General features: G+C 41.8%; 1 protein-coding gene across 1 annotated transcript; it reads right to left on the bottom strand.

Moving 5' to 3' along the window:
• Positions 1–475: 475 nt before the first annotated feature.
• LOC139917776 (interleukin-31 receptor subunit alpha-like) lies at positions 476–27773 on the bottom strand. The gene is made up of 16 exons (XM_071906965.2): positions 27501–27773; positions 14932–15201; positions 13657–13783; positions 13394–13560; positions 13175–13293; positions 12573–12596; positions 12174–12333; positions 11262–11344; positions 10886–11111; positions 10563–10727; positions 9971–10072; positions 9729–9872; positions 9473–9613; positions 9107–9191; positions 8876–8957; positions 476–1858 (listed from the first exon to the last, which is right to left on the bottom strand). Exons 1-16 carry the CDS (start codon positions 27553–27555, stop codon positions 1430–1432), a joined length of 2379 nt encoding a protein of 792 aa, XP_071763066.2. The 5' UTR covers positions 27556–27773; the 3' UTR covers positions 476–1429.
• Between the last annotated feature and the right edge of the window lie 219 nt (positions 27774–27992).

Raw genomic sequence — 27992 nt, forward strand, 5'->3', positions numbered from 1 at the left:
CTTGTTCAACAGCGTCTACTTTCTGGCCAATAACGTATTCCTAGCAGTAACCTTGCCAATTGCCTTTAAGGCCATACTGTTGCCTCCAAGATTACTGTCTAGAGTGGAGCCAAGGTAATTAAAAAAAAAAAAAGTTCTGCTAGCTATGGGCTCACTTCCAAGATGAATATTTAACTGGGTGGATTTAATCAACCTTGGTTAAGATCCAAATAAAATAGATTCTGTCTTACCAAGGTGTAGGGAGAGCTTATTATCAAGTAGCCAGTCTCTGAGACTAGAAAGTTCTTTGCTTAGTATCTCCTGTTTTAAGCTTCATGTTGTTGGGGAAAAAATTGTGATCATGCACCTATATGAGAACAGCCTTCATTTCATAAGGTTTGATGGGATCAGGAATGTGCTGAGAGGAATGCGTGTAATATTGATACTGACAGTTCCATAGCCATCAGCTGCCCAATAAATACCAGTACCCCATTCATACATTATCATTTGGCATATTTAATAACTTGCTGGATAACATTTAATGCTACACTATTAATTGACTAGCTTATGCACATCTGAATTGCTATGTGACAGCTTTCCTGCCACATTCAAACAGTTTACCACTGTTTTTAACATTTAACGCAAACAAGGACATCCACCTTAATAACAAATACATAGAACCTGATAAAAAAAAAAAACATCCACATCTGTAACATCAAAACCACATCCTCAACATTTACATGAAACGTGCCATTGCTACACAAACCAGGACTTTTTAACGCAGAGAGAAAGAAAGAAAAAGAAAAACATCACAAAATAAACTTCATTTTGATTCAAAGTGTCAGATGTAATAAACAATATGGCTCCAGGTGTTATCAATATTGGAAATGTTGGTGTTATCAATGCTGAAATAAAAAGAAATTCCTTAATCCTTTTCATTGACTTTGAATTAAATTAAACCAGTGTTGCTACATTAATAAACAGCTCTGTCTTAGTATGTGGATAATATCTCAGCCTAAGACTTCAATGTGACTCAGTAAAGCAGCTATGATACACAGTGTTTGGCTATAAACATGCAAGTTGTAAACTGGGTGTTCAAATATAAAAGCTTTCATGAACTGGGTATTGGTTGAATTGCTATTGTGTTATATTGATTGGCAATGGAAAGTAGCCAAATGGAAATGTATTTATATGAAAATATCACAGACTATTACTTCAGTGATTAAGCTACAATACTTCTAATTTCTTTGTTGTCATTCCAAATTGGGTGCAACGCCACTCCTCTGCCCCTGACATGTAACAACCACTTAGTGCAAGGAGTGATGTTGTGAGTCATCACATTCCTACATTACAGCTTCAGGGTAACACTAACACTACTACACTAACATAAAGTTGATTGGCCGATCCAACTGTTGGAATGTTACAGTTTTGTTGTTTCTTTCCATGCCCTTCACCTGCCCTGTCCCTGTTCAAACATGTCCAAAGTCACGTAGGCAGTCAGCGTTGCAGCCTTGCTTTGCTGCTTCAGTGCTGGCAGGCTCTTGCACTGTTCAGCGGCGCTCGGTGCGGGAGGCTCCGCGGAGCTCTGGCTGCGGTAGGGGTGGAGAGGGCCGCTCCCTGAAGCCAGCAGCTCTGCGGTTTCTCCGGCAGGCGGCGTCTCCTCAGGCTCGACCGGCCTCTCCTCCTGTGCGCCCGGAGCAGGAGGGCAGGCCGGGTCAGTCTTTTCCTCCGTCTGCTCACTGGCTGGGGTAACGTTTGCATTATCATTGAGGTCTGTGTCCGGCGGAGCGGTGCAAGTGGTCGCAGCGTCCGGCTCACAAGGGTAAACCCTCTCACAGATGGCCAGGCTTTCGAATGGATTACTGAACGGCGGGAAGACCTGTGGGAACATGTGAACACGCACACACGCATACACAGAGAGGGTGAACCAGAAAGATGGAAACTGTTGGTTGTGGAGGTAAAAGGCAATTCAGACAATAATGGCTTTCAGCTAAATGTCCATACACCGTGTACACCAACGCCGCAACAGCCAATCCCCTGTTAATACACGTGGCCAATTAAGACTTCCAGTCATCTGTAGATTAAAAAAAACAATAAAGGGTAACCCCACCTACCATGTGTAGAAGGTAGGAAAGGATATTCCATTTAATATGCTGACAACTATTTGTTGTTGTTAGTAGGTGTCGCTAGCACCAGGTTCAGTAGGGAAGCGTCCAGCTCAAACCAGTCAGTCATGCGCATTGCAGAATAAACTTGGTGTTGAGCTGTGCACACGAATTTGTGTTCTTTCTTACTGCTCCATAGGTACGTAAATATATTAAAAGTACTTAAGTTCAAGGTAAAAATGTACCGAAACATTACATAAGCATCCCGTTTGGGTGGTGACTTGACATGGGTGCTCTACAACAGAGTTTAGCCGGTTTGGTTGAGAATTGCGTTGTGTTTCCTAGCTAGCATCAAAGGCTTTGCCACCTTGATTCAGTTAACACCGGTAAAAGCAATAGAAGTATATTTTTTATGACTTTAATTGATCTGTGCAAGTTAAGGTAATACAATTTGTGATAATACAAACTGGTGGTAACTGTCGGGGAAAGTATTTTGTTTTTCCTTAACTTGTGGTAGCCTATATGTTTGTGTTAATATGCAATGGTTAATGGCGCCATCTTTATTTAATGGCTGCCTCCATGTGGCGCATGTGGTGTTAATGTTGAAGATTTTATGGTTCACAATTCAGAAAGTAAATGTGCAGGAAAACAAAAGGTGTATATATTTGTTAAATTGTTATTTTGACAATGACAACTTAAAGTGATGACTTAATCTATAAATTCATGTGTATTATTTGGTTTTTAAGACTCCATAACATGGATGTATTAGCTCCATAAGTGTCAGAAAAAGACGTTTTGTTTTGCCCCCGCAGTGATTGTGTCCATTTGTAATTTTCAAACTACACCGTAAACCGAAACTGGCCCGGAGAGGCGGAGTCAGGACTTGATATAAAAACGGGCTGCACCGCCTACATCCAGCCTGAGCGCCCCGGGGTTAATAACAAGCACATCCATTCCAATCCTCCCGGAAAAAAAGGGTAACGTAATTGACGTTACTTGCGTTAAATGCGCGAGCATGTGGCGAGATAAAGAAAGTGATCAGAATGAGTGTTTACATGACGAAATTTTTCGAACGGATTATGAAAGGGTTAAACCACCCCTCTCAAACGGAATGAAATTTCATTCGGATCGGCCAGTTTATTCTGATTGAGGCGTTTATATGAGGCATTTTTATTCTGACTGGGCTACTATTCTGATTAAAAGGCTCCATGTGCCTAAGCAGACCACAGCAGTCTGTCTCTGTTAGTCTACCTGTCTGCCACTGAACCAGCCTGTGTCACATTGTGGCCGGTCTGTCAGCATTGTGAGCGAAGTCAGGCCACTGGAGCTCAAACTAATGTGTGTGTGTGTGTGTGTGGTAGATTGTTATGAGTTTGTTAAAGTTTGATGTTAAAAGACTGTTAAGGTTCTGACTTAAAATGGATCTACAGTGCACCGCTGTTTGGGTGTCTATTTTGTTTTTGTGCATTTGAAGTGTGTGTGTGTGTGGTGTGAGGGAGAGAGAATTAAAAATGGATAACCATAGGTGAATATATATTAAATTAATACCTTTTATGTTGTTTTTTTTCAAAGCAAGTTAGTTACACACAAAAGTGTGATTACAAAATGGTGGTTGGTAAAAAATATGAGTGGCTGGTAGAATTTAGAATCCACCAGCCACTTTGGCTGGTGGAAGAAAAAGTTAATTTCCAACACTTTTGTAAAGAATGTCTATAACCATAGTAACGTTTACATATATCTCTTTGACATGGACTTGATACTTTTAACGCCAACATTTGGGCCGGGCCAAGACAGCAGAACTGGTAGAAACAACCGCAATGTTGAGAAAACAGACTGGATAGAAAATTTGAGAATGTCTCACAACACTTACCTCCGTCTCTTTCAAAATAACGTGATAATGTTATGTAACGTAACGAGTGTCGCGCCGTACTAACATAACCAGTTGTCCAGTCCGGTTCTGGTACACACTACTCGGACTCAAATTCGGTAGTCAATACCTGAATTTTCAGGGAGTGAGTTCGGTTGTAGAATGCATAGCCAGTGTGTGTATACTGTGTGTGTGTGTGTGTAGCCCATTTGACCCGCACCCGCCTGACCCATTCTCAATATCATCTTCAGTCGACCCTAACCCGCCCCACCCGTGGATAAACCCGCGGGACCCGCGGATAAACCCGCGGGACCCGCGGATTTCGGATTGACCCGCGCATCACTAGTGCACACAAATCATTTGTGTGTTCTTTCCTTGCTGCTCCACAGCTTTTCAAGCCTGTGCAGCATCTTGCTGCTGGCTCAGGTACCCCTAGGCCTGAGGCCACAACTGGGGGCTCATCTGGGATTGGCTAGTGTCACCTGTTGGAAGAGGGCAGAGCTGCGACTGTGACATCCTGTTTCCAGAGCTTCAGGGAAGGCTGCCCACTGCGTCATCCAGAGAGCCAAGACATCAAGAAATCCAGTCCAGATGGCTACTTCAGAGCATTGGCTGCTGATCTGGCAACTGCAGAAGAAATTAGCAGCTTTGAGTGCCAGTCAACTACAGACTGTGGCGAATGAAATTGATGATGGACAAGGGACTCTCATGTCCAACTTGACTGAACCTGAACTGTTCAACCTGATTGTTGATTTTGTGAGGAGTGAGAAGCTGAAGAACATGGAGGATGAAGCGTTGTCTTCCCTGATGCTCCTCCATGGTATGATTGATGAACTGTTGGTTGGCACAGAAACGGCAACAGCGGTGAGTGACAATCCTCTGCCACTTCAGAGCAGAGGCACTACTCTCACTATGCCAGAAGATGGAAGTGTAGCGCAGCAGGGTGACACCTCAGCCACCAACAGAGACACTGACAAGACACTTCCACCTTCAGAGACTTCCACCAGCCAAGTCCACGAGTATCATCAGAGACTCTGTGAACAGGGTAGAGTCAGTACCTCCTCATTTGCTTCTGATCAGATGGTAAGGCTTACTGATGTTGCACCTTTGTTAACCTGTAGAGAGTTTAAGATTCATGCTGGTCAGCTGTCTGATTCTGGGTCTGAAATCTCTTACAACAGTATCTGTAAACAAATAGACAAAGGCCTTAAATAAGGTTTTACCGAGTCTGAGATTATCAGGGCAGTGATAAAAGTAACTAAACCAGGTAATTTTAGAGAAATGCTTACCAACCAATGAGTTAAGACGATTTCTCAGGTCTCACATCTGGGAGAAAAGTAGCACAGAGTTCTTTCACAGCGGCAGCCTCTGCAGGCTACACTGTACCTACACCATACTGACGGCGTAGGAAGTATAATTTACCCTTAACTCTACCCTGACCCTTCCCTCCTCGCACACCCCTTAACCTTTCTCCTTCTTGTTCTTCTTCTTCTTTTGGGTCTCTTCCACAACGTTGGAATTCATCAGCGTAACCCTTCTAGGGTTGATGGCAGGCAGCATGCATGATGGTGCAGCAGGCACTGGAGGCACCCAAGGTTTTATCTTGCAGGGTTCTAGTTGTTCCCTCTTAGGCAATATACGTCTAGGATGCACTGAGGAGCCGGGGCGAATTTTGTCAGGTTGGCTCTTCCTGCAAACATTCCTCCTTCCTACACTGTCAGAAAACAGTGCAGGGCTACAAACAGGGCGGGGCTGGACCCACTGCGATTCACCCATGCCGGTCCGGGCATTGATGAACTCCAGAGACTCCAGAGCTGCCGGCTTCTGCTGACGGAGCCGCTGGGAAGTCGCAGTTGGCTTGTTGGTGCAGAGGTCAAGCGAGGGAAGAGGCGGGAATCTAACCCGCTCTCCAGCCTGGCCTGAGGTCCTGGAGGACAAGAAGGGAGCCTCGGTGGGCGCCTGGCTGTGGCCTCTGTCCTCTAGGACCACTCTGTTAGAGCGCCCCTTCACCAGTGCTGCTTGCATGGAGCTAGAGTCCAGAGCGTTGATTTTGGGGAGTCATTCTTCTCTCAGCTGTCCGTTCACAACGAAGTTCCAACGGAAAATAGGTCTGCCTGAGGCCATTCGCTCACTTTTGTAGGGATTTGTTTCATGACGTTTGTGTGTATGACGTTGGTGACGTCTAATATCATTTCGGCCTTTGGCATTCTGCTAGGAAACAGATACTTAAATATTAGCCTAGCATTTTTTTTTATTTTCAAATTTCAAATTAACAGATTAGGCTAGTTAATTTATTACTTGCATTATTCTAAGACCGCTCTAATTCAACGGGAGGTTAAAATCGGCAGTTAAAATAGACACTGTGGGCCTCATTAATCATCCTGTGGGATTTCATCTGATTAAAACGTGATCTACAATACAGGAATTTGGTCACTTTTACACTAAATACATTCAACGAAAACAGCGAAACTGAATTTTCTTTACCGGAATATAGCCTGCTAAAATAGTCTCATCACAACTGCAATATCTGGATGTCATAAGATTATTCACGTTGATACCGATGATTTGAATCCATTTAGTCCCATATAGCCTAATAAATGTAACCGTTCGAGCACCAAAATCTTATCGAGTTGCTCTGGATAAGAGCATCAGCTAGATGACTAAAATGTAAATAGTGAAAAATGTCTCGCCCGTCAATTTGCCGTAAGGATAAAACTGAAAATGGAAAAAAAAAATAATTCCTGACAAGTTCATCTGGATTTCCATGCATTTTGTGATGCCTCGTTGATATTAAATATTGCCAATAATGACATTTTTGGATTATCATAACCTGTTGTTTTATTGCACTTTAGTAGATATAAAAAAATTGATTTAATTCTTTATTCGTTGAAAGGGTATTATATCAAATATCTATAGTGCGTTGCAACACCAGATAACATAGATACTAAGGAGAAGTGGGAATTAGAAATGACTATTACAATTTTAGATGAAAGTTGGGGAAAAAATATTTAATGATAGACACAAGCTAACTAGCCTAATAGCCCAACATGGAGGGAATTTGAATGGAAAGTTAAAATTAGATTTTTTATAACTCCTTCAATGATATCAAAGTATAACAAAACATCTGCCTTGTGTTGGAGAGGTTGTGGCTTGGTGGGGAACCATACTCATTTATTCTGGGACTGCCCTAAACTAGTAGAATAAAACATACAGAAGGAGATCAAATTGATTCTAGATATTTAGCTGCCTTTAAATCCCTCATACTTTATATTAGGTGTACTTCCAGAGGATCTGGGCGATAAAAACACTGTTTATCTACTAAGGATATTACTATTGATAGAAAAGAAAATGATCACGGTCTCCTGGCTAAAGCCACAACCTCCAAGTATAAAACAGTGGAGAGAAAAGGTTAAAACTGTTTATATCATGGAGAGTATCACAGCTAGATTACAGCTGAAAATAGACATCTTTGCTGCTAAATGGTCCCCAGTCATAAGGGTTCTCCCAAATCTATGTACCTGAAAAGTATTTATTTTGGTTTTCCTTTATCTATTTACTTATTGTACATTTATTTATTATTTTTTTGGTATTACTAAATGCAAATGGAAAGTGTATGGATATCTCCTTGTGTGTATATATGTTGTATGTTGCTGCATTATGTTAAATGTCATTGTATATGTTGTATGTTTTGGTGAAATAAAATGACCTTTATTCCTAAAAATCATTAAATCTAGGGTAGGCAACTTTGCAGAAAAGAGCAAGATTTTGAAAGTACACAAAAAAATCCCGCCTGCTCTCCTCTGCTCCCTCCCATAACTCCTCCCTCCACAAGGCTCAGGCGTACATGAGAGGGCCAAACGTAATTAATTCCAAACCGTTTATGCAAAACACAACTCTGCCAGTTCAATCTAGTTGTAACCAAAACATTCGCTGGCAAAACAATATTTCTGTCAGCATACAATTGCAGTCAGAAACACACACAAACCTACAATTGGGTCGAGTTAGGTTCACTCAGAGAAAGAGAGAGAGTGGCATCTGGGCAAACTTGCACAACACACAGGTCTACTAGCTCAATCTAGTTGTTACTGAAATATTCGCCGGCACCTACTTTTTGTCACACACAGATTAGCTCCCACAGTGTCAAAGCCATAGCTACAGTAGCTACCTTGACTGACCTGAATGTGGCTCCTTGCTGATGAACAGTCTTGTGCAGTGGGGAAAATGACTGGATCCTTGCACAACAAGTATGTTCCAGTTCCAGTATTCAGTTTGGATTATTTTGAGATTTGGAATTCATCAAGTTTAGCTGATGCTAAGCAGCCGGCGCTCTCTCTCTCCATGCATAATGAACCTCACTCTACCTAGCGATTGTAGAAATGTGCGTTTCTGACCGCAATGGTGATTGTATGCTGACAAAAAATATTTTTTGCCAGCGAAAGTTTTAGTTACGAGATCGATCTAACAGAGGTGTGTTTTGTGTGAACGGTTTGGAATTCATCAAGTTTGGCCAAAGCTAAACAGCTGGTGCTCGCTCTCTCCACTGACAATGAACCTAGCTCTATCACGGTTCGTGGCAATGTGTGTTTGTAACTGCAATGGCGAATCTATGCTGACAAAAATATTTTTTGTGGAATGTCATAGTTACAACTAGATAGAACTGGCAGAGTTGTGTTTTGCATAAAAGGTGTGGACTTTATTAAGTTTGCCCCTCTGTGTGGAGGGAGGAGGGGGGATTTTTTTGTTGTGTACTCAAATTCTTGCCCTTTTCGCCAAAGTTGCCCACCTAGCTGCACCTGACCGTGGAAAGAGTTTCCTCTCGAGGACAATAAACTACCTACCTACCTACCTACCATAACCTAGAACTGATGAATCTGATCAGCCAAGTGAATGTGGGTGTCATTTGTTCATGCAACACTGAGTTCACCTTATAATGTCTCTGGGAAGGCCACAACGCCAAAGAACTGAGACCAGGGTTGGGCACCCTCTTCTCCCTGAATTTCTTCCACCTAAGAAACAGATTATAAACATCACTAGAATGAATTGTCTGTTATTATTGATTATTGATTTGTTTGTATTGACATGGACATTTCCTTGTATTTTCATTTGAAATCAATCCATATCATTTTGTCACTGACAATAAATGATTCAAACTTACTGAACAGCACAGCATAATCCAAGAGACAGCACAAGAAAGATGACAATCCCTCCACAGACACTGAGTGCTGTGATGAGACTGGGATCTACCAGAGAATAAAATTATGTTGTAAGTGGTTGAGCAGCCGCATGCATCAGTACATGAAATGATGCAGTTCCCCATAACTCTAAATGCAGGCGTTGTCCTGTTGCATAATTATTTCTTACCCAGTGGTAGGGTAGTGAGGCATGCTAAATGTATGCTGTTTTGAGCAACAGTTAACCACAAAGCATTCTAATGAGCACATTACACTAGGTGCACTCAAGATGTGGGTTGCAATGAGTAACGTGACTTTATATTACAGTAGTTCTATCAGACTTTACTCACCATATCTTTTGGTTTCAAAATATCTGGCATTGCTACTGGTATTTCCAGTAGAGGCCATGGCCGTAACGTAGACAATGTAATGGGTGCCGGGTTTCAGATCTTTCAACAAGACTTCCTGCTTTGTGCCATCGACAGTTACATCTAGGAAGAAAAGTGTCATAGATTGCAGTAAATACATTGTAAAAGGAAAGAAATGTCATCGACCTGTTGAACAGATAATTTTCTAACTTCAAACAGATGCTGTGTGTGGACTTACTGAGCTGCGGGCCTTCATCAATCTTGTAGAAGACTGTGTAGTTGACAACTACGCCACTGCACGGCTTCTGTGACTCCATATTCCAGCTCACAAGGGCACTTTTGTCCTTAGCTACAACGTCGGTCAAGGAGATGGTCTCTGGAGCTAAGTTTACAAGGAGGGACCATGTTTTTAAACTCAGACTGGTAAAACTTAGATACCGTTCTTCAAAATCGTAAAAAAGTAGCTGAGGAACTGTGTACCTCCTACACTGGAGCAGATCTCGAGATCTTGTGTCCCAAGCCCCGTCTTGTTATCAAAGAGTGGGGTTACTGTTATATTGTATGGCTTACAATCCAGGAGGTCTGTAAGAAAGGGCAGATTGTTGTTCTGAATCAATTAAAGTAGTATGTGACTGTGAAAACACATTGCAAGCTTCGTTTTAAGCCACTTTGTGCTGCTGCTTAGTGAGCTACTTTGTTTGGCTGAAGACAATCGAGCAGCTTGTAGAGCACTCTGTCTCTTTAGCCTTGTGAGTTCTCGAAAACTATCCCATTTCAAACATGACTCAACAATAATAAAATCTTCCTAGCTAAGGCATTACAGAGCAGCGGCTTTTAAAACTCTATTTCCACCAGTGCAGCCATTTAAAGCTCTTTATCTCCACACCCATTATGGCCCATTGAAAACAAGATATAAAGTGATCTGGCGGTCAAACGAGTTAAGTCATAGCCACAAATCAACAGAGGGTTGATGATGAGTCAGATTCCACAAGGGTCATTCCTCCTACCCGCATATCCCTCCCTCTTTCTGTCCACCATCCATCCACCATTTCATTTCTCTTCTCCAACCTACCAAACAGTGTGGTGTTAGTATGTTTGCTCTCCTTCCAGAAGTACTGGACCCCATCGTGGGTCCAGTCGATCATGTAGCCGCTGACAGGTTGACCCGGAGCCTTCCAGCTGACCTGAATGTCACCTTCATAGGTTGTGGTCTGGAGGCGGCTAACCTCAGGGAGGCCTGCACACACACACACACACACACAAAGGAATATCAAAACCAGGTGCAGAGAACCACATAACCTTCATGTTTCAGGACAAAGCGTCATCCCATAAAAATAAATAATACATTCCACAAATGCCGGTTTCCCACTATGAAAACAAATACATAACACTCACTCTCTCCAATGGCCGGAATGTAAATGGATTCCTCCGCAAGCAGGCTTCCATTATTGGAGACTGAGAGATAGATTCTATATGCATCTGGGGTCACATTAACGTCACAAGACGAAGAGCCACAAGACGTAGCCATGTAATTCATTCCATCCATGAAAGATATGCGTTCCTTGTAGGGAGTCGGGTGAATAGTGTAGTGAAATTCACCTTGGCATGTTGGCGGAATCTCCTGCGTAAGAAGTTTGAAGCACTTAAAATCAGAAGTACTGTAAGAAGCATCTCCCGTGGAAACATCGGTTGCGTAATTGAATTGTTTTGGAGTTTGGAAGACTAGGAAATGAAGTTTGAGGATAAGTTACTTGGAGGCTGGCGTCCTTACCGTCCACATGGCATGAACTTTTCTCAATCCATTGCTGTCTGGTTCAGCTACCTTTCTCCACAGGCCCAACTTGACAGTGCTCTCTGTAAAGGATTAGAGTATATTCAATAATATGTGATTAGAATTGCACGTAATGTATCATGACAATTAACCAAACAAATTGCTTAACCATGTCAGGTCTAAACGAAAGAAAGAAAGAATAGAAATGTGGCTTGATATCTCCTTTAGCCAACACTTGTTTTTTTCCAGGCAGTCTACCAAGAACATGCTTTTGCTTGTACATCTGGCTTTTGTAAGCAAATTCTCATTATAACCTGGAATCATTATAGTCATATGACGATAAGGGAGCACATACAGTATAACCATAATATTATTCCATAACATTAGCCAGTTGATACCAGAACACATTTCTTACTAAATCAAAAATGTTTCCTTGGAAAAATGCTTGCTACTCAACATGTGTTTTCTCATCCCTTTCCAGAGCCTCTATGACCCCAAATCCTCCTGAGACCCAGCAAAAAAAAAAGTTTCTGGATTTCTTTTTTTTTTTTTGTACTTTTTGGTATTTTTTGTACTGTAGTAGACATTGAGACAAGGAAGAATAGGAAAGTATGGAAAATCCACATATTTCTGTATATCATTGGCACAACTGGCAGGCCTTAATATGCAAATCTTTCGTTATATAATGCTGCCTGCTATCAAAGCATGCACATCACTCTGTGCCCATAATGGTACTTCACTAGTCATTTCCTTTTCAAGCGGTCTTTTCTTCATATGCATGTATTAGTTCATCACAGCCCTGATCAAGTTACTTTGCAGACAGAACCCCCCTCCCTCACTTCCCCTGGTACATATAATGGAAAATAATCAGATTTCAACACTGGCAAGCAGTTTGGAGTTCAGTGTTCTTACTATTTATCTTGGACAGGACTGTCTTCTTCTGGCTCCAGTCGCTCCAGAGGCCCTCGTCTTCAGCACAGTGGGCTGACACTGTGTAGTTAGTGCAGAATTCCACTTCCCTAGTGGTCACATTTCCTCTGCTCTCCATACGATTCATAGACTTTTTGAGCACCTGGGTAATTAAGAAAAAAAACAACAACTTAAAAACTTGCATAAAAAAAAGACTTTGGTAAGAAACAGTCCATTTGTAGTAGTAGGAGGAACAGAGGAGGAGGTCCTAGATGGGTCCACATGTAAGGAGGTGATCCTTTATCATTCTAATACCACAGTTTTGTCATTTGACAAGTTTCAAAGCACATGTTTCGTTGAAATTAGATCTTTTCTCAGGGAAAGAAAAGTTGTCTCCCTTACCTCTGCGGTTCCTTCATTGAGAGCCTTGAAATAGAAAGGCAAACAGAAAAATTAAAGCGGTATTAAGTCATCTCTGACTTTTATCGACCTCTATTGGCGACCAGTAGGAATTGCAACAACACTGATAGAACTTGTCTCCTCCTAAACAAGTCTCTGGCACAGCCCCCCTTTAACCCATCCCCTTGAGCTATGGTGGCCTGTAATTGACACAAACAATAAAGTGACATTTTCACAATAGAGATGACTGTCCTGATTCGAAGTGTTTTGAAACTCCAGTGGGAGTACGGGCCAGAAAGTGAGTTTTAAAAGGCAGAAATCTCAGCTCCTGGCAAAATAATTGTGAGTTGTTGTGTTGTGATCAATAATATCGACTCCCCGCAAAAATATTATGGTTATTTTGTGATAACGGGCAGTAAAAATCTTACTTGCCCTCTTTAATCTGGCTCAAATAAATGTTATTAAATTTATAAATATCATTATATATTGTTGCTGACAATAGCTTTACTAGTTTTATCACCTTGATATTTGTTTCCTAGAAGTCATTTTTCTACTCTAGTGAGTGACAATAAAGATGCACAAAGGGTGATCAAAGAGGGACATACCTTGTTGTATTTGACTTCACAATGAATGACCTCTCCGCTTTGATCAGGTCGGTCCCACTCTACCAGTAGATGGTTAGTGGACAGTACAGTTACCTGTATCTCTGGAGGGGGGATTTTCACTGAAGAAAAATAATCATGACAGCATATTAAAATGTAGTTAAATGCAATGTCGCAACCACAAATTGAAAATGAAGGAATATATTTTTCTTCATAACTTACATATTTGATAAGGGTGAAATGTATAAGGGTCTGACTCAGCCTCCCAAGCAGCAGTTTTAGCGGTCACAATGACTTTGGTTTCCCTGGCAAGTATTGGTTCATACTTGAATCTGCATGAGGTTGTTTCTGAGTTGCAGGTTCTTTTCACAGGGCTTTTGCATTTGACACTGAAAGGAAATCACGGTTTATATGAAATAAATAAACAGGAGAAGAAATGTTCCAGCATTAATGATTACTCTAAAGGAAGATAATGTGAAACTCACCATTCAGCGCACAACGCGTAGTTTATTTTCAATGGGGAATTGATCTGATGCTCCCAGCTACATGTCAGGTCATCTGGCAATGAAGAACTACTATATTGCAAGATGCATGAGATGTTGCTGGGTTTTGCTGTTGACGGAAATTGAAATAATAATAATAATAATAACCTTTATTTATATAGCACTTTTCAAAACAGAGTTATGAAATGGCAAGAGAAAAGACAAAGAGCAGCTGACATAGATCAATACAACAGAAGGACAATGAGGTAAAGCAGTTATAATAAATATTGAAATAAAATAGCATAAATAAATGGCCACAGGGATACAACAAATGGAGTAAATAACAACAAGAATAGCAACAAGAATAAAAATAGATAAATGAATCAATAAGAGCCAAAGATTATAAAAAGATAAAAGTATGTTTAAGAGGAGATTTAAAAGATGTTACTGACTCTGCCAGCCTGAGTTCCTCAGGCAGGTTGATCCAAAGCCTACAGCTCTACCACCAAAAGCCTGGTGACCTTTAGTCTTTAACCTGAACACAGGAACAGTCAGAAGGTTCCTGTCTGAGGATCTCAGGCTGCGCACAGGCTGATAAGTAATCAAAAGTTCAGAAACATAAATCAGGGCCAAGCCATGCAAATTAACATCTTAAATCAATTCTAAAACTAACAGGCAACCAATGAAGAGACGCTAAAATGGGGGAGATATGGTCCCATCTCTTAGTTTTAGTTAAATGCCTTGCTGCAGCATTCTGAACACTTTGTAGCCATTCTTACACTTTCTGGTTAAGGCAAGTAAGTTAAGGCATTGCAGTAGTCAAGGCAAGATGAATTCAAAGCATGTATAATACTCTCTGTATCACTGAAATTCAGGATGGATCTAATTTCGCAATGTTCCTGAGATGGAAAAAAACAAGACACAACAAGTTTTTTAGTATGTTGTCGAATTTGGATGGAGACATGCTCAGGGCCGATAACAAGGACTCCAGTTTTGTCTGAGTTTAATTGTAAAACATTTTTTGCCATCCAATCCTTGACATCCGCTAAGCAGTTGTGCAAAGAGGCCAATTTATTTAATTCACTTGGCTTGACTGAGAGGTACAGCTGGGTATCATCAGCGTAACAATGGAAGGAGATACTCTGTCGCCTGATTAAGTGACCAGAGGAAGCACAAGGAGAGCAGGATGAGAGCGAATCACAGATCTCATCTCACTGCCAGCATCTACAGCCATATTGATTGCCAGAATATATTAGAAGTACCAGAAGCTTCTCTTACAGTATGTTCTGATGGTGGTCCCTCCGAGGACATGCCGAGTAAGAAAGCTATGGCACTGCAATGTAGCACTATGTTGAGTGAAATGCCTCAGTTGCAGGACTGTATATGAGGAGTTGATGGTCTCTGAAAGGCTGTCATTTATACGGACATTGTTCAATGTCCAGTAGATGTTTCCGGGGGTGCAGGGACTCTGGCAGGTTATCTTGACATCTGATCCCATTTCAATGTATCGATCTTTGGGGATAACATTGCATGTCTGCTCATGTTGGCCTGTAGAAAATAATAATGCAATAACTTTTTTTTTTCTTTTTTTTTCTTTGACTGTGCAAGAAACAATAACAAGTGAACATTTGACATTTGACAGAGTAACAAAGACATGAAGACATTAGGACATTAAGACGACATAACTGACATGTCACAGGTTACAGAAGGAGAGTAAGACAGAGTAAAGGAGGGTGAGGCGAGCAACAAACCAAAAGGAAAAACAAATAAACAAACAAGACAGATAGAGAAGAAGGGCAAATGAGAAAAAAAACAAAGAAAATAAAATAATAATGTGTGGATGTATTCTGGGAGTCTTTGGAAAAGGGCAGGAGGGGGTCAGTGGGAAGTGGGGAGCATGGGGAAGAGTGGAGGAGGTGGAGATAATGGAGAGTAGAGGTCTTCACGGGCCCAAAATGACGGACCCGAACGCTAATGGACCCGGGAAATTTGTTCCGAGATCCGATTGGACCCGATAATTTTTAAAAATATATATATACCGACCCATTTTTGCCCAAGATATTACAGACCCGACCCGGTGCATGTCCGAGAGGAGAGAGGTCTCGGGTCTATTTTATGGACCTGACAATTAAAATTGCTACTAAAAATGCCGTTCTACTGCTAAAAACGTTTATCATGTCGGATACAACATATGGTAGCCTAATAAAAGGAGATCAAAATAACAGAAAGACTTACCAAGTTGTGCCGTTCTACAGTTTGTCCAGTAGATGACAGTAGTGAGACTCCGTAATGGAGTCTAGCAGCTACGTACTCAGCCTAATCATCACGCAAGTTACACAGCGCTTCCATGCGTTTCTCGTCTCGTCACGTGATCAGTGCTGATCACGGGTCTTCTCGGATCCACTCAGGTATTACATATAATGATAAACAGACCCGGGCCCCGCGGTAATAGAATGGGACCCGACCCGGACCCGATTGACCATAATAAAACGTGGACCCGAACCCGTACGGGTCCCGGGTCAGGTCTCGGATCCTAGGGTCCGGGTAGACCCGTGAAGACCTCTAATGGAGAGTGGGGGCGGGTGAAGGGGTCACCCTAGATGCTATGACCGCCGCAACCGGCCAACTCCACGCCCGCACGTATGGAGCGCCCCAGTGCGGCAAGCCCAGAGGACGCGGCCACAGGATGTAGAGGTCAGAGGGGCCATGCATCATAGGCCAGGAATTTCCCCGCCTCTGCTACATCACCCGCCACAGAGCCCCAGGACCCTGCACCCGCCCCACACAGGCCCCCACTCACAGAGTGAGTGTCTACAGGAAGCTTCAGGGGAGGGAAGAAGAGGGGAGGGGAAGGGTAGAGTGGGGGCAGGGGAGTTAACAGTGTATCTGTGGGCCATGTTTGTGGTACATTTGAGTGAGGTGTGAGTGTGTATGTGCGTGGGTGAGTGGAGAGTGAAAAGTATAATAAAAGTAAATAAATAAATATATAAATGAAAATTAAAGGTGGGAAAAAATAAATAAATAGAGGGGCGGGAGGCTTATGGAGTAAGACAAGATAAGATAAGATAAGACAGACTTTGTTGTCCCAAAGAAAATTTGTCTTGGACACATACAGTGCCTGCTGTATAAAAAACAATCAGAATACAAATAGCAAATGTACATACATACAGTACATACATACATACACACAGTACATACATACATACATACACAAAATGTCACTAATCTGCAGTTTCACACTACCCATCATACAACACACCTATACCCAACATGAGATGTACATGCATACTGTAAAAACAGTATTACAAGGTTCAGACCCTGACTTGGTCATTATTTAGGGCTTTGATGGACAGGGGGACAAAGGAGTTCTTAAAGCGGCTGAGCCTGCACTGGGGGACTCTGAAGCCTCTGCATGAGGGGAGAAGCTGGTACTCAGGGTGGAGGACATGGGTTGGGTCTGAAATGATCTTCTGGGCCTGTCTGATGATTGTTTAATCAAAGACAGGCTGGAGTGTGGGATGCTGCCTGACTGTCTGTGTGAGGCGGGTAATCTGGGCTTTCAGCTGTACACTGAGGTTGCCAAACCAGGCTGAGATGCCATATCGCAGGATGCTCTCAACTACAGCATGGTAGAAGAGGAGCAACACTTTCTGGTTGACGCCAAAGACCCTCAGCCTACGAAGGATGTGTAGCCACTGTTGGACCCTGGTGCAGACATTTTCTACCTGAACACTCCGTGTCAGTTTATTGTCAATGTGTATGCCCAGAGGCCTGTCTCACGAAGCGAGATCAGTGGGTTAGCGAGCTAACTTTGGGTTTAACCCTGGCTTTTCAGTCTCACGAAGGTGTCTCACTTTTAATCGGGGTAGATCACCATGGTAACTTATGCTGCAGGGCTAACCTGCTCCGGAGCAGGTTAAGGTCAGGCTATCGGATCAAAATGTATGAAAGGCCCGCCTCCTGACCAATCGGCTCTCTGGAAACAGGGAGTCAGCATTCCTACAGGATCTCGATATGGATGAAAATACTGCATTCAAATGAAAATGACAAGTAATAAAAAAAACTGTTAGGCTACTATTGACTTAACAGACAGTAGTGCTGTTTGCAGGGCGACGTGTTTACAGACCAGTAGAATCACTTTGCTTTCCATGATAATTTATTATATCAGAGATATAGCAGGTAGGGCACTTAATTGATCATATTATCAATGAATAAACTTTACTGTTGCATATTATTTGCGCCGAATTTATTTGATTGGATTCCCGACATGTTTGTTTCAATGTAGGCTGTTGCATTCATATTCCATTACCACAGTCCTGAAGAACATGAGCCCGACTTTATGAATAGAAAATCTTTTTACAGTCTTAATGTGTCCACAAAATATTCTATCAATGGAAAATTTGACCACTGTGGCCTAATGACGGCAGTTCCTCCAGTGATCCTCTCTAGCCTTGGTAGCAGAAACAATGTTAATTTTCGCTGTTATGTTTTGTAATGCTGACATTTATTTATTATAAGAGTTTCTTGAGAGAAGAACACAAATGTTAGTAATCCATTTCTTTCCAATACCCACTTGTACAGTCCAGGCTACTTAACGTGTTGAAAATGTCAGCATAGGATTTATATAATCATATAATTAGGCCTATTTATTGTTTATGGCTTTGCTTATTTGATTATTGTATTATTTTCTACTATTTCTATTGCTTCTTGTTATATTCTAGTTGTGTGCTTAGGCCTATATTCTATATCCTTTTCCCTGCTGAATCATATTAAACTTTTCCTCTCAATGACCTAATTTCACCACGGGGATCAATGCTTTCATCTTATCTTATCATAAATCGTCTGATCTGGATCTGTCCATGTTGCATGTGATTGGCTATTTGTTACAAACCCCGCCTCTTTCATGTGAACACGCTCATAGCTGGATAGGCAAATCCTGGGTTGACAGAGCTGGTTGATAACTAACTACGTGAGACCGGTTATCCAGGATCGCCAATGTTAGGTTTTCTGGAGCCGGCTAAGGCAAAGATAGCCTGACTATGTTGAACTCGTTTCGTGAGACAGGCCTCAGGTATCTGTAAGAGTCAACCTGGGCTATGTTCTGGTCATGGATAACCACTGGTGAGTGGTCTCCAATGGCTTTGTGGTCAAACACCATCTCCTCTGTTTTCTTAGTGTTGAGGATGAGGAAGTGTTTGTCGCACCACTGAACAAAGTTCTGAATCTCATGTTTGCATACTGCAGTGTCTGAGTTGTCAAGCATGAGACCCAGGATGGCTGTATCATCAGAAAACTTTATCATGTAATTGTTAGCAGTGCTGGATGTGCAATTATTGGTGTACAGGGTGAACAGGACCGGTGAACTGACGCACCCCTGGGGACCGCCAGTGCTGATGGTCATGGGTTCAGACAGGGTCCTGTTCACCCTGACCTGCTCGGTGCGATTGGACAGGAATGAATGGTACCACTTAATAGTGAAGGGGTTGATGTTCATCTGCTGCAGTGTTTTCAGGAGAACATGAGGCTGCAGGGTGTTAAAAGCTGAGCTGAAATCTACAAACAACAGTCTAGCATAGGCCCTGGGATTCTCTAAGTGTTTAGCCACTAGGTGTACTATACTGTTGATTGCATCATCAGTGCCTGTGTCAAACCGCTTATAAAAACCATTTAGCTCATTTGTTTTAGCCAGTTCATCTGCAACATGCAAGGATTTCTTTATAGGCTTCATGTTGGTAACTGTTTTCATGGAGTCCCATAGTTTTTTTGAGTTCATAGTCTGGAGGTTTTCCTCAATTGCCTCCCTATGGTGTTCCCTTGCTTCTCTCAGCCTCTGGTTCAACTCCTTTTGTACAGTTTTCAGCTGTAGGTGGTCATTGATCTTAGATGCCTGCTTTTTCCTGTTGATAGTCTTTCACGTCCTTTGTGATGTAAGGTTTCTTGTTGGGGAACACTTTTATCGTCTTTTTGGGAATCACAGTCTCAGCACAAAATTTTATGTAGTCTGTGGTAATTTCTGTGGCATTGTCCAAGTTCGGCTCCCCAGAGAGGGTATCCCAGTCTGTGCACAAAAAATAACCTTTCAATGTTTGCTGTCATCTGTCCATGCATTGACAGATTTAACCAGGGGTTTGCTACTCTTTAGGGCTGTCTTGTATGTGGGGATCAGGTGAACAGTGTTATGGTTAGAATTAGCCAGAGGTGGTTTAGCTATGGCTGTGTATGCATGTTTAACATTACCATAGCACTTGTCTAAAATCTGATTCTTCCTTGTATCACATTTAATATACTGCTTGAAACCAGGCAATGCAGTGTTTAAGTTGCGGTGATTAAAATCTCCCATAATAAAAATAGGGGCATTTGGGGTGCACTGCAATTGTTCATGAACACAGTCTGCCACCTGTGCCGCAGCCCTCACGGCATTGCCGCTGGGGGGTACGTAGACAGAACAGATGCGGATGATATCAAACTCTCGAGGTAGATAGAACGGCCTGAGACTCAGACATAACAGTTCCACATCAGGATTACAGGTTGTATCCCGGACGGTGTGCTGTCTGCACCACTTGTCATTTATGTACAAACAGAGCCCGCCCCCTTTGCTTTTCCCTGACCGCTCGCTTCTGTCAGCGCGAATGTGTGAAAACCCCTCTATTTCAACAAGAGAGGCAGGGATCTCTGGTTGTAACCAAGTCTCAGTGAAAAGCATGATGCAGGACTCATGGTACTCAAAGCATCCTTTTGTCAGAAGTGAGTTCGCCCATCTTATTCCTGAGCGGTCTTGCGTTACTCAGAATCATAGATGGCCTCTTTTCCGCACTCGTTGCCGGCGTGGAGCTCTAACGTCGTCAGGCAGGTTTTTGATGAGAGATCCGAAGGGATCTGTTGCATCTCCGTAGAGGCGTAGAGACAGGAGCGCTTCCCTTGTGTATGACAGAGCCTGTTTGCCCCTCACCCAAGCCGGTATAGTTTTACAGGTGGTGAAAAGTTCGCACAGGAGCAAACACACCAATAAAGGTTCCAAAACACGCCATCGTTTAGTTCTTCTTATCGATCATACACATTGAACATAGGGCATCCCGATCATCCACAACCAGCCAAATAAACAACAAACAAACAGTAGCACAGGTGTGTTTCCATGTCGCCCTCAGAGCAGTGGGTGTGAGTGAGCTGGGACACCTGTACTGAAATATTGATGCCTAAATATTTAATGTTGCCTGTACAAAAGAGGACGGGAGGTGTTTGGGCTGCCGCATTCCAACCAGTTGTGCAGAGTGGTAAAATTGTTGATTTGGTCCAGTTTATAGAATAATTCAAATTTTTAAAAAATGTATTGATAAGCTTGATAGTCTCTTGTAGGGAAGTAAGAGGGTTTTGTAGGAATAATAATCCATCGTCTGCATATAAACTGATCTTGTGTTGTGTGTTCAGTGGTTTAATTCCTTTAATGTTTGGGTTTTGGCAGATTGCGGCTGCTAGTGGCTTGATGAAAATTGCAAATAGAGATGGGGAGAGTGGCATCCTTGTGTAGTACCCCTGTGCAGTGTGAAACTTTGTGAAGTGATTCCGTTGGTGGTGACTGTGGACATGGGTGAGGTGTATAAAGTTGTTATCCAGTGAATAAATGATTCTCCAAACCCAAATGTTTTTTGTGTTATGAATAAGAATTTCCAGTTTACTTTGTTTGTTGTGCGGTATATTAGATTGAATAATCTGTGTGTATTATTTGATGCATGTCTTCCTTTGATAAATCCAGTTTGATCAGGATGGATAATAAATGAGGTGACAGTCAATTCTGATGCTAATAATTTTTATGTCTGTGTTTATAAGTGATAGGGGGCAGTAGCTAGATGGGAATGTGGGATCCTTATCCGGTTTTAGGTGCACAATTATGATAGCAGTGTTCATGTTTACAGGGAGTCTGGAATTCACCACTATTCTGGAATAGTGGTGAGAGCATATGCCAAAAGTGTTTATAAAACTCAGCAGGGAAGCCATCAGGTCCAGGAGCTTTGTTGTTTGGTATTTGGTTTAAAGCCTTGTTGAATTCTTCTGTTGTTAGTGGTGCATCCAGTATTTCTACTTGTTCTGTGGTCAGTTTTGGAAGGTCCAGCTTTTCAAGGAATGTTTGAATGTCTTCTGTGTCAGGTTCATATTCTGAGGTGTACAGTTCACTGAAAGAGTCTTGAAAGGTGTTGTTTATGTCCTCTGGGGTCTGCATGCAATAACTTTTCAAAATGTACTAAAATATCCCTCTATATAAGAAATGTAAAAAAATTTTAAAAAAAATGCTGATAAATTACCAAAATATACAATAACATTTTAAGACTGAAATTATAATATTTATTTTTTTCCTGATAATGTAATACATTATTACATTAATCATAAAAAAAAATGAAATTCCACATGATAGTAAACCTATTCCAAACCTGTTTAACAACTCACTCACTGTTATGAAAAAACAGCATAAACTCGCGGCTATTTTCAAAAAAATGTCCTTCACCTGATATCTGCCACAACTCACATGTCTCAGCACAATCCAGGCCTGTTTTTACTCTGTGTTTTTAGAGAAGAAAACCCCTCCTTTCCTCTTTGGACTACAAGTCAAGGCAACTGTCGTTATACCTGAGGTGCTGGCTGATATTTCCCTATGTGTTCATGTCCAGTATGTCATACTAGCAGTATGATACTCTGGCGAGTGGGGCAGGGATCTGGTGTGGCATCGACCCCAGCAGTGGTTAGGACAACGAGACACACCTGCGCCTCTTTAATTTCTCCTGCATCTGCGTGTGTTTCAATAGACGTAGAGGAGAGAAGAGCCGCTTGACTGACCGCAGGGAAACATGTCTTAACAAGTAGCAAGGAAGACAGCCTGAGATTACATATGTAGACTGGCTGAATTTATTGCCGATGTACCTTGCATTTATGGGCCCATTTTATTGTGTATTCTTCTTATTCCTATGGATAACTGGGCAAACGTAGACAATGGGCCTCATGCAAGAACATTTTCGTATTCTTAGCGTAAATTTCTCGTACTTTTTTCGTGAGGTGGACTCGTACGAGTGTGCCACGTCAGATTCACCAAACGCTCGTATCTTCAGAAAACAGTTGTAAATGACCTGCGTAAACATGATGAATGGTACCTGTTCTAAATGAACGCGCGTTCATGAGAATTGTGAATTTGCATAATTGACGCCCCAATAATGCCATATAAGGTTAGGCGTCCGGCCCATATGTCGGGAAGCTTCATTCATAAAAATGACACGGAAGACTAAGGAGAAGTCTACCAGCTCTGAGACTGAAGTCCTACTATCAGAAATAAGTCAACCAAAGCATATAATATTTAATATAATTCAATAGTGGAATCAAAGGTCCTGCTAAAGCCAAGGAATGGGAGAAAATAACTTGTGCTGTTAATGCAGTGTTGTCTGTTGTGCGTTCCCTTACGAAAAACAACTATAGTATTCCTATACATTTTAGATGAATACTAAATAAATATCCCAACAAAGCTAATTCCCTATAGGAATATTATAGTGATACTACAGAAGACAAAAATACCATGATACGGTCAGTATAAACTCACTATTGAGTACCACAGACACTCTAAGTCCATATCGGAGTATTATAGGAATATTATAGGACTATAGTGATTTGTCGTTAGGGCACCGTCACAGAAATAAAAAAAAAAAAGAAATGGCTTGACATGAAATTAGATGCAAAAAGCAAGGCGATCCATGACTGCAACAGGAGGGCCAGTTGGAATTCTCCGTTACACAGACAGATGAAAGAATAGGCCTATAGCTGCCATAATTGGCGATATAGCAGTGTCAGGTGTTCAGTGATGTCGCCCTGGACAGCGACTTGCACCTCAACCTGGTAAGGCCTAAAGCCATTTCTCTTTTTAAAGTTTAGATTCACTTGCACCCACATTAACGTTATCAACTGGAGTAAAATAGCCTAGAAATCAGATTTATCTCCCTGTATAATGTATTTCCCCCAATACAATCTAACCTTGCCTTTGTCTCATCTGAATGTTTGTCAAATAACCTGGCAATTATTAGTGTTTTTTGTTTTGTCTTTGTATTGAGCGCACTTATAGGCTACTATGTAACCCGCATGGATACTTATGAGATTTTATGCGGCTCTGGTAAAATAAATTACGCACTACCTTCTTTTGAAAAAGCCAACAGTGCTCCCTTGCTATTTTTCCTATGACTATAACCACTGTACTGGTTAATCTCAACATGATTATACATTACTTTACAGTGTCATTTATATATTCAAACTCAACATTTCTTCAAAGTGACAGAGATACAATCCATTAGTCAACAACAAAGGTTTTTTTTTTTGCTTTGGAGAACGGCAGGTTGATCGTACGTGACTCGTACGACAGGTCTGGACCACTCGTAAATTGTATTCGTACCTAAGAGAAAATTCTAAATACGAGAAAATTGGTGAATGCGGCAATTTCTCTTAAATCGCTGGTACGAGTGATTTAAGAACGAATCTGTGCGTACGAGTGGTTCTTGCATGAGGCCCACTGTGACATCACATTGAGATATTTCCAGTGCTGCTACAATGGAGTTTGATAGAAACTTTTTCCGCTATCTAAACCATCAACAGTAAACGTCAGGTTCCCTCAGAATCAAAGAGCAAGGCCTTCTTTCGAAACTCATGATTTTGCACCGACATTCAACAATCATACAGGGAGAAATCTATCGTTGCATCTGTGCAGATCTGTCATCAGTAGCGTGTGAAATACAACGCCCTCTTCAACAACTTTTTGGTCATTTGAACAAGGCCTGTGCACTCATCCCTGAAAGAGGGAACATTGATTGCTGAATAAATATGCAGGAACAAGAAGCAGAACATTCTCTCCGGTGTCCCTCCTGTTTATAGACTGAACTTTGTCACAGCAGTGCTGACAGTTGGTATGGAGGGGCACGATCATGCAATGATAGAGTCTCAACAAGGATAAGTCCTGCTGCATCTCATCCACCTCCAGGAGAACCATCTCGGCATGCGGCAGCAACACCAGCTGCTGTACAAAATGGCAGAGATGAGGAGTCTCCTAACTCCACCCCCGCTAGCCTCGCATCTTCCCCACTTCTCCCTATGTAAGATGATGCTGGCAGACGACCCTAAGTGTTCCTCAATGTCTTCAAGGGATCAGCAGTGGCATGTGGGTAGCCAATGGGGGAATGGGCTGGCGCCTGGTTCCCTTACCTTACCGACAGACCATGGGTCTGTTGGATACAGGGTGTTTTCAGACTATGGTCCACCACTGCCTGGTTTCACGAATATCCTGCTGTGCCGGTGGATTCCAAGGAAAAAGCACAGAGTAAAGGCCACAGTTAGCTCTGGCCTTTCGCATCTCCCTATATTGGGCACAGATTGGCCTGGGTTTAAACACTTGATGAAAGAATGATTTCCTCAGTGCTCAGCGGTGATGCCGTGTCGCGAGGCGGGGCATAGTCAGGGGCGCGCTTTGCTCTTGGTGGAGGCTCCGGCAGCCCTGCCTGTCCTCCCCATTGAGGATTTCCCTATTCAACAGCCTCATGACAATAGCTTGTGGTGTGCATTTGAACAAGAAGCAAAAGTTGACGGTCAGATGATGAAACGCTGATGCAGCACAAACGTAAGCACACTTTTGTTTGAATAGAGACAGATTATACAAAGTCAGTCATGACTCTCAAACGAATGAGGGAATGACCCAGTTGTTGGTGTCTAAAAGCTGTCCGGAAATGCCATTCACCCTAGCTCAGACATGGGCAAACTACGGCCCGCGGGCCATATACGGCCCGTTGAGCTTTTTAATCCGGCCCGCCGAACTTGTCCAAATTATATTTTAAAAAAAAGAATAATAAAAAAAAAAAAGATCGGCACACTTCAGACACATTCACCTTGTTGGCGTGTGGTATATTTTTGTATCTTCATGTGCTCTGGTAATTATGGTAAATACCAAAAACCGACTTGAAAATTGCACCTGAACACAACACACAACTCACTTGTAATTACCAGTTTACAAGTGGAAAGGATCATCTTTACCATAGCACTTGAAGGCACCATTACTTCTTCTGTTTTTAACTTTGCTCTGTGAGCCCTTCTGTAAAAATGAGCTTATCAAAGAAAAGAAAAGTGGATAGTGAGTGCCGAGTGTTTAATACGGAGTGGACAACAAAATATTTTTTCACTGAAATCCAGTCAAAGGCTGTATGCCTGATATGCCAAGAAACTGTCGCGGTTTTCAAAGAGTACAATATCAGCCGTCACTTTGCTACGAAGCATGCTAACTATGCTAGCAAGCAGTCAACACAAGAACGGACGGCTACGGCTCAGAGGTTGATGGCTAATTTACAGACTCAGCAACATTTTTTTCACCGACAAACTGCAATTCAAGAGTCAACTACCAAGGCAAGTTTTTTGCTGGCATTCAAATTAGCAAAAGCTAGCAAGCCTTTCTCCGAAGGCGAGTTTTTAAAAGAATGCGTGGTAGAGACGGCAGGTCTCTACCAAAGCCCCTCACAGATCCAAGTTAACTGACCAACACCTCGGATCTATCCTGAGAATTGCCACAACAAAACTTACTCCAGACTTTGATGCACTGGCAAAAAAGGGAGATCAACAACACTGTTCCCACTGAAATTGAACGTGAGTTTCTCTACTGTGTTTATTTAAATTAAATTTAATTAAATTAATGCCTTTGGAAAACAATTTGTACAATGAGCCTTGCATATTCATGCTTTGCTACATGTTACAGGCCAAATCCTCTCATGTAATGGCTTTTACATGTAATTTATATTAGTTCACACAAACACTCCATCCATCTGTTCCTGGCCCGGCCCCTCTGTCAAATTTTAGAACCCATTGTGGCCCGCGAGTCAAAAAGTTTGCCCACCCCTGCCCTAGCTGGTCACTTAGAGCAGGATAAAACACCGAACAGGCTCATGGTTTGCTTCTACTGCCTGGGCATTCGTGCAGATTGCACAAGTGGTGTGCCGCCTGTTGCAAATGCCACTTTGTCAACATCCTGGCCACCAGTAAAGTGCCTTCATGCCCCCCTCTCCCTTTAATGGAGGTCCGCTTCAAAAGACCTCCTCATCGGTGTAACGGTCCTCATCGGACCGTTACACCACAGCACATGGGGACATCACTTAAGCAAGGTTAAGCAAGACCATCCAGTCTCAAACACACAAGACACACCGAGACAAATCTCCACCAAGCCAATGAAAACATCAATATGAATTTGATGGTGAAGTTTTCAGACTGTTGTTAAGAGTTGTTATATATGAGTATTGGTGAGTATTGTCACATCATCAGTTGAAAAAATGTTAAAACCCTTATAATTACCAGTTAATGTAATAACATCTTACATTATCAGGAAAAGATTATTACATTATCAGTCTGAAGATTTCAAGACATTATCTGGCAATAACAGGTTTTATTACATTTCTTACTAATTTAGAAGGATATTGTATTACATTTAGATAGGTTATTACACTATCTGGCACACAAAATAATTATGTAACGTACCCAAAAGGAGACAAACTAAATAAAATTACAATTCAAACCTTGCAAATTGCTTAACAGACACTTTACATCCAACAGACATTCAAATCTCGTTCAATTTACTTTTACCATTTCTTCCTAGTTAAATTAACACATTTTAAAAATATTGGGCTCTTCTCTTTTTATGGCTCTCTTCAACACGACAGAAGTGCAACTTTGATAATGAAACCAAAGCAAACCTGAAGCATTTTCGATCATTTTATGTAGCCACACAGAATAGGCTACCTCTGCGTTTTCAGGTCTGCTTTACCCACAAGAAATGTAAAAAATAAATAAATATTTACCTGTACAGAAAGCTGGGATCACGCCGAGAATACACAGGACTGGAAGCGAATACATTCTGTTATCCTGTACGACCAGAGCACAATGAAGGCTATTAATAGCCTACAACGTATTCATATAAGACATAGCCCATACAAATCTAAAGACAGCCATGAACTCTCCAGGTGCGTAATTGCACACGCCAAACGTGTTAAATTCGCCTTTACCTTGTCTTTAATCACAGACTATAAACTACATTGTACCACAAATTTTCTCTCCCACTAACCCTCTGTTCTAGCCGACAAAATAACAGGAACTGAAGCAAAGGCTGAAATAAACGGGAGGTATTACCCAACTGGAAACACAGCGAGCTGTTTAAGAGGAAGTGAAGTAACATCATGGACCGGCTCTAAATTTACATTTATGTCCGTTTTATATACCGGGAGCAAGGCGATGTCAGTAAATCACCAAACAAATGATTTAAGTTTGTTCAAAATAAAAAACACAAATTCCAC

Source organism: Centroberyx gerrardi, chromosome 18 (assembly GCF_048128805.1).
Source record: "Centroberyx gerrardi isolate f3 chromosome 18, fCenGer3.hap1.cur.20231027, whole genome shotgun sequence".
Lineage (NCBI taxonomy): Eukaryota > Metazoa > Chordata > Actinopteri > Beryciformes > Berycidae > Centroberyx > Centroberyx gerrardi.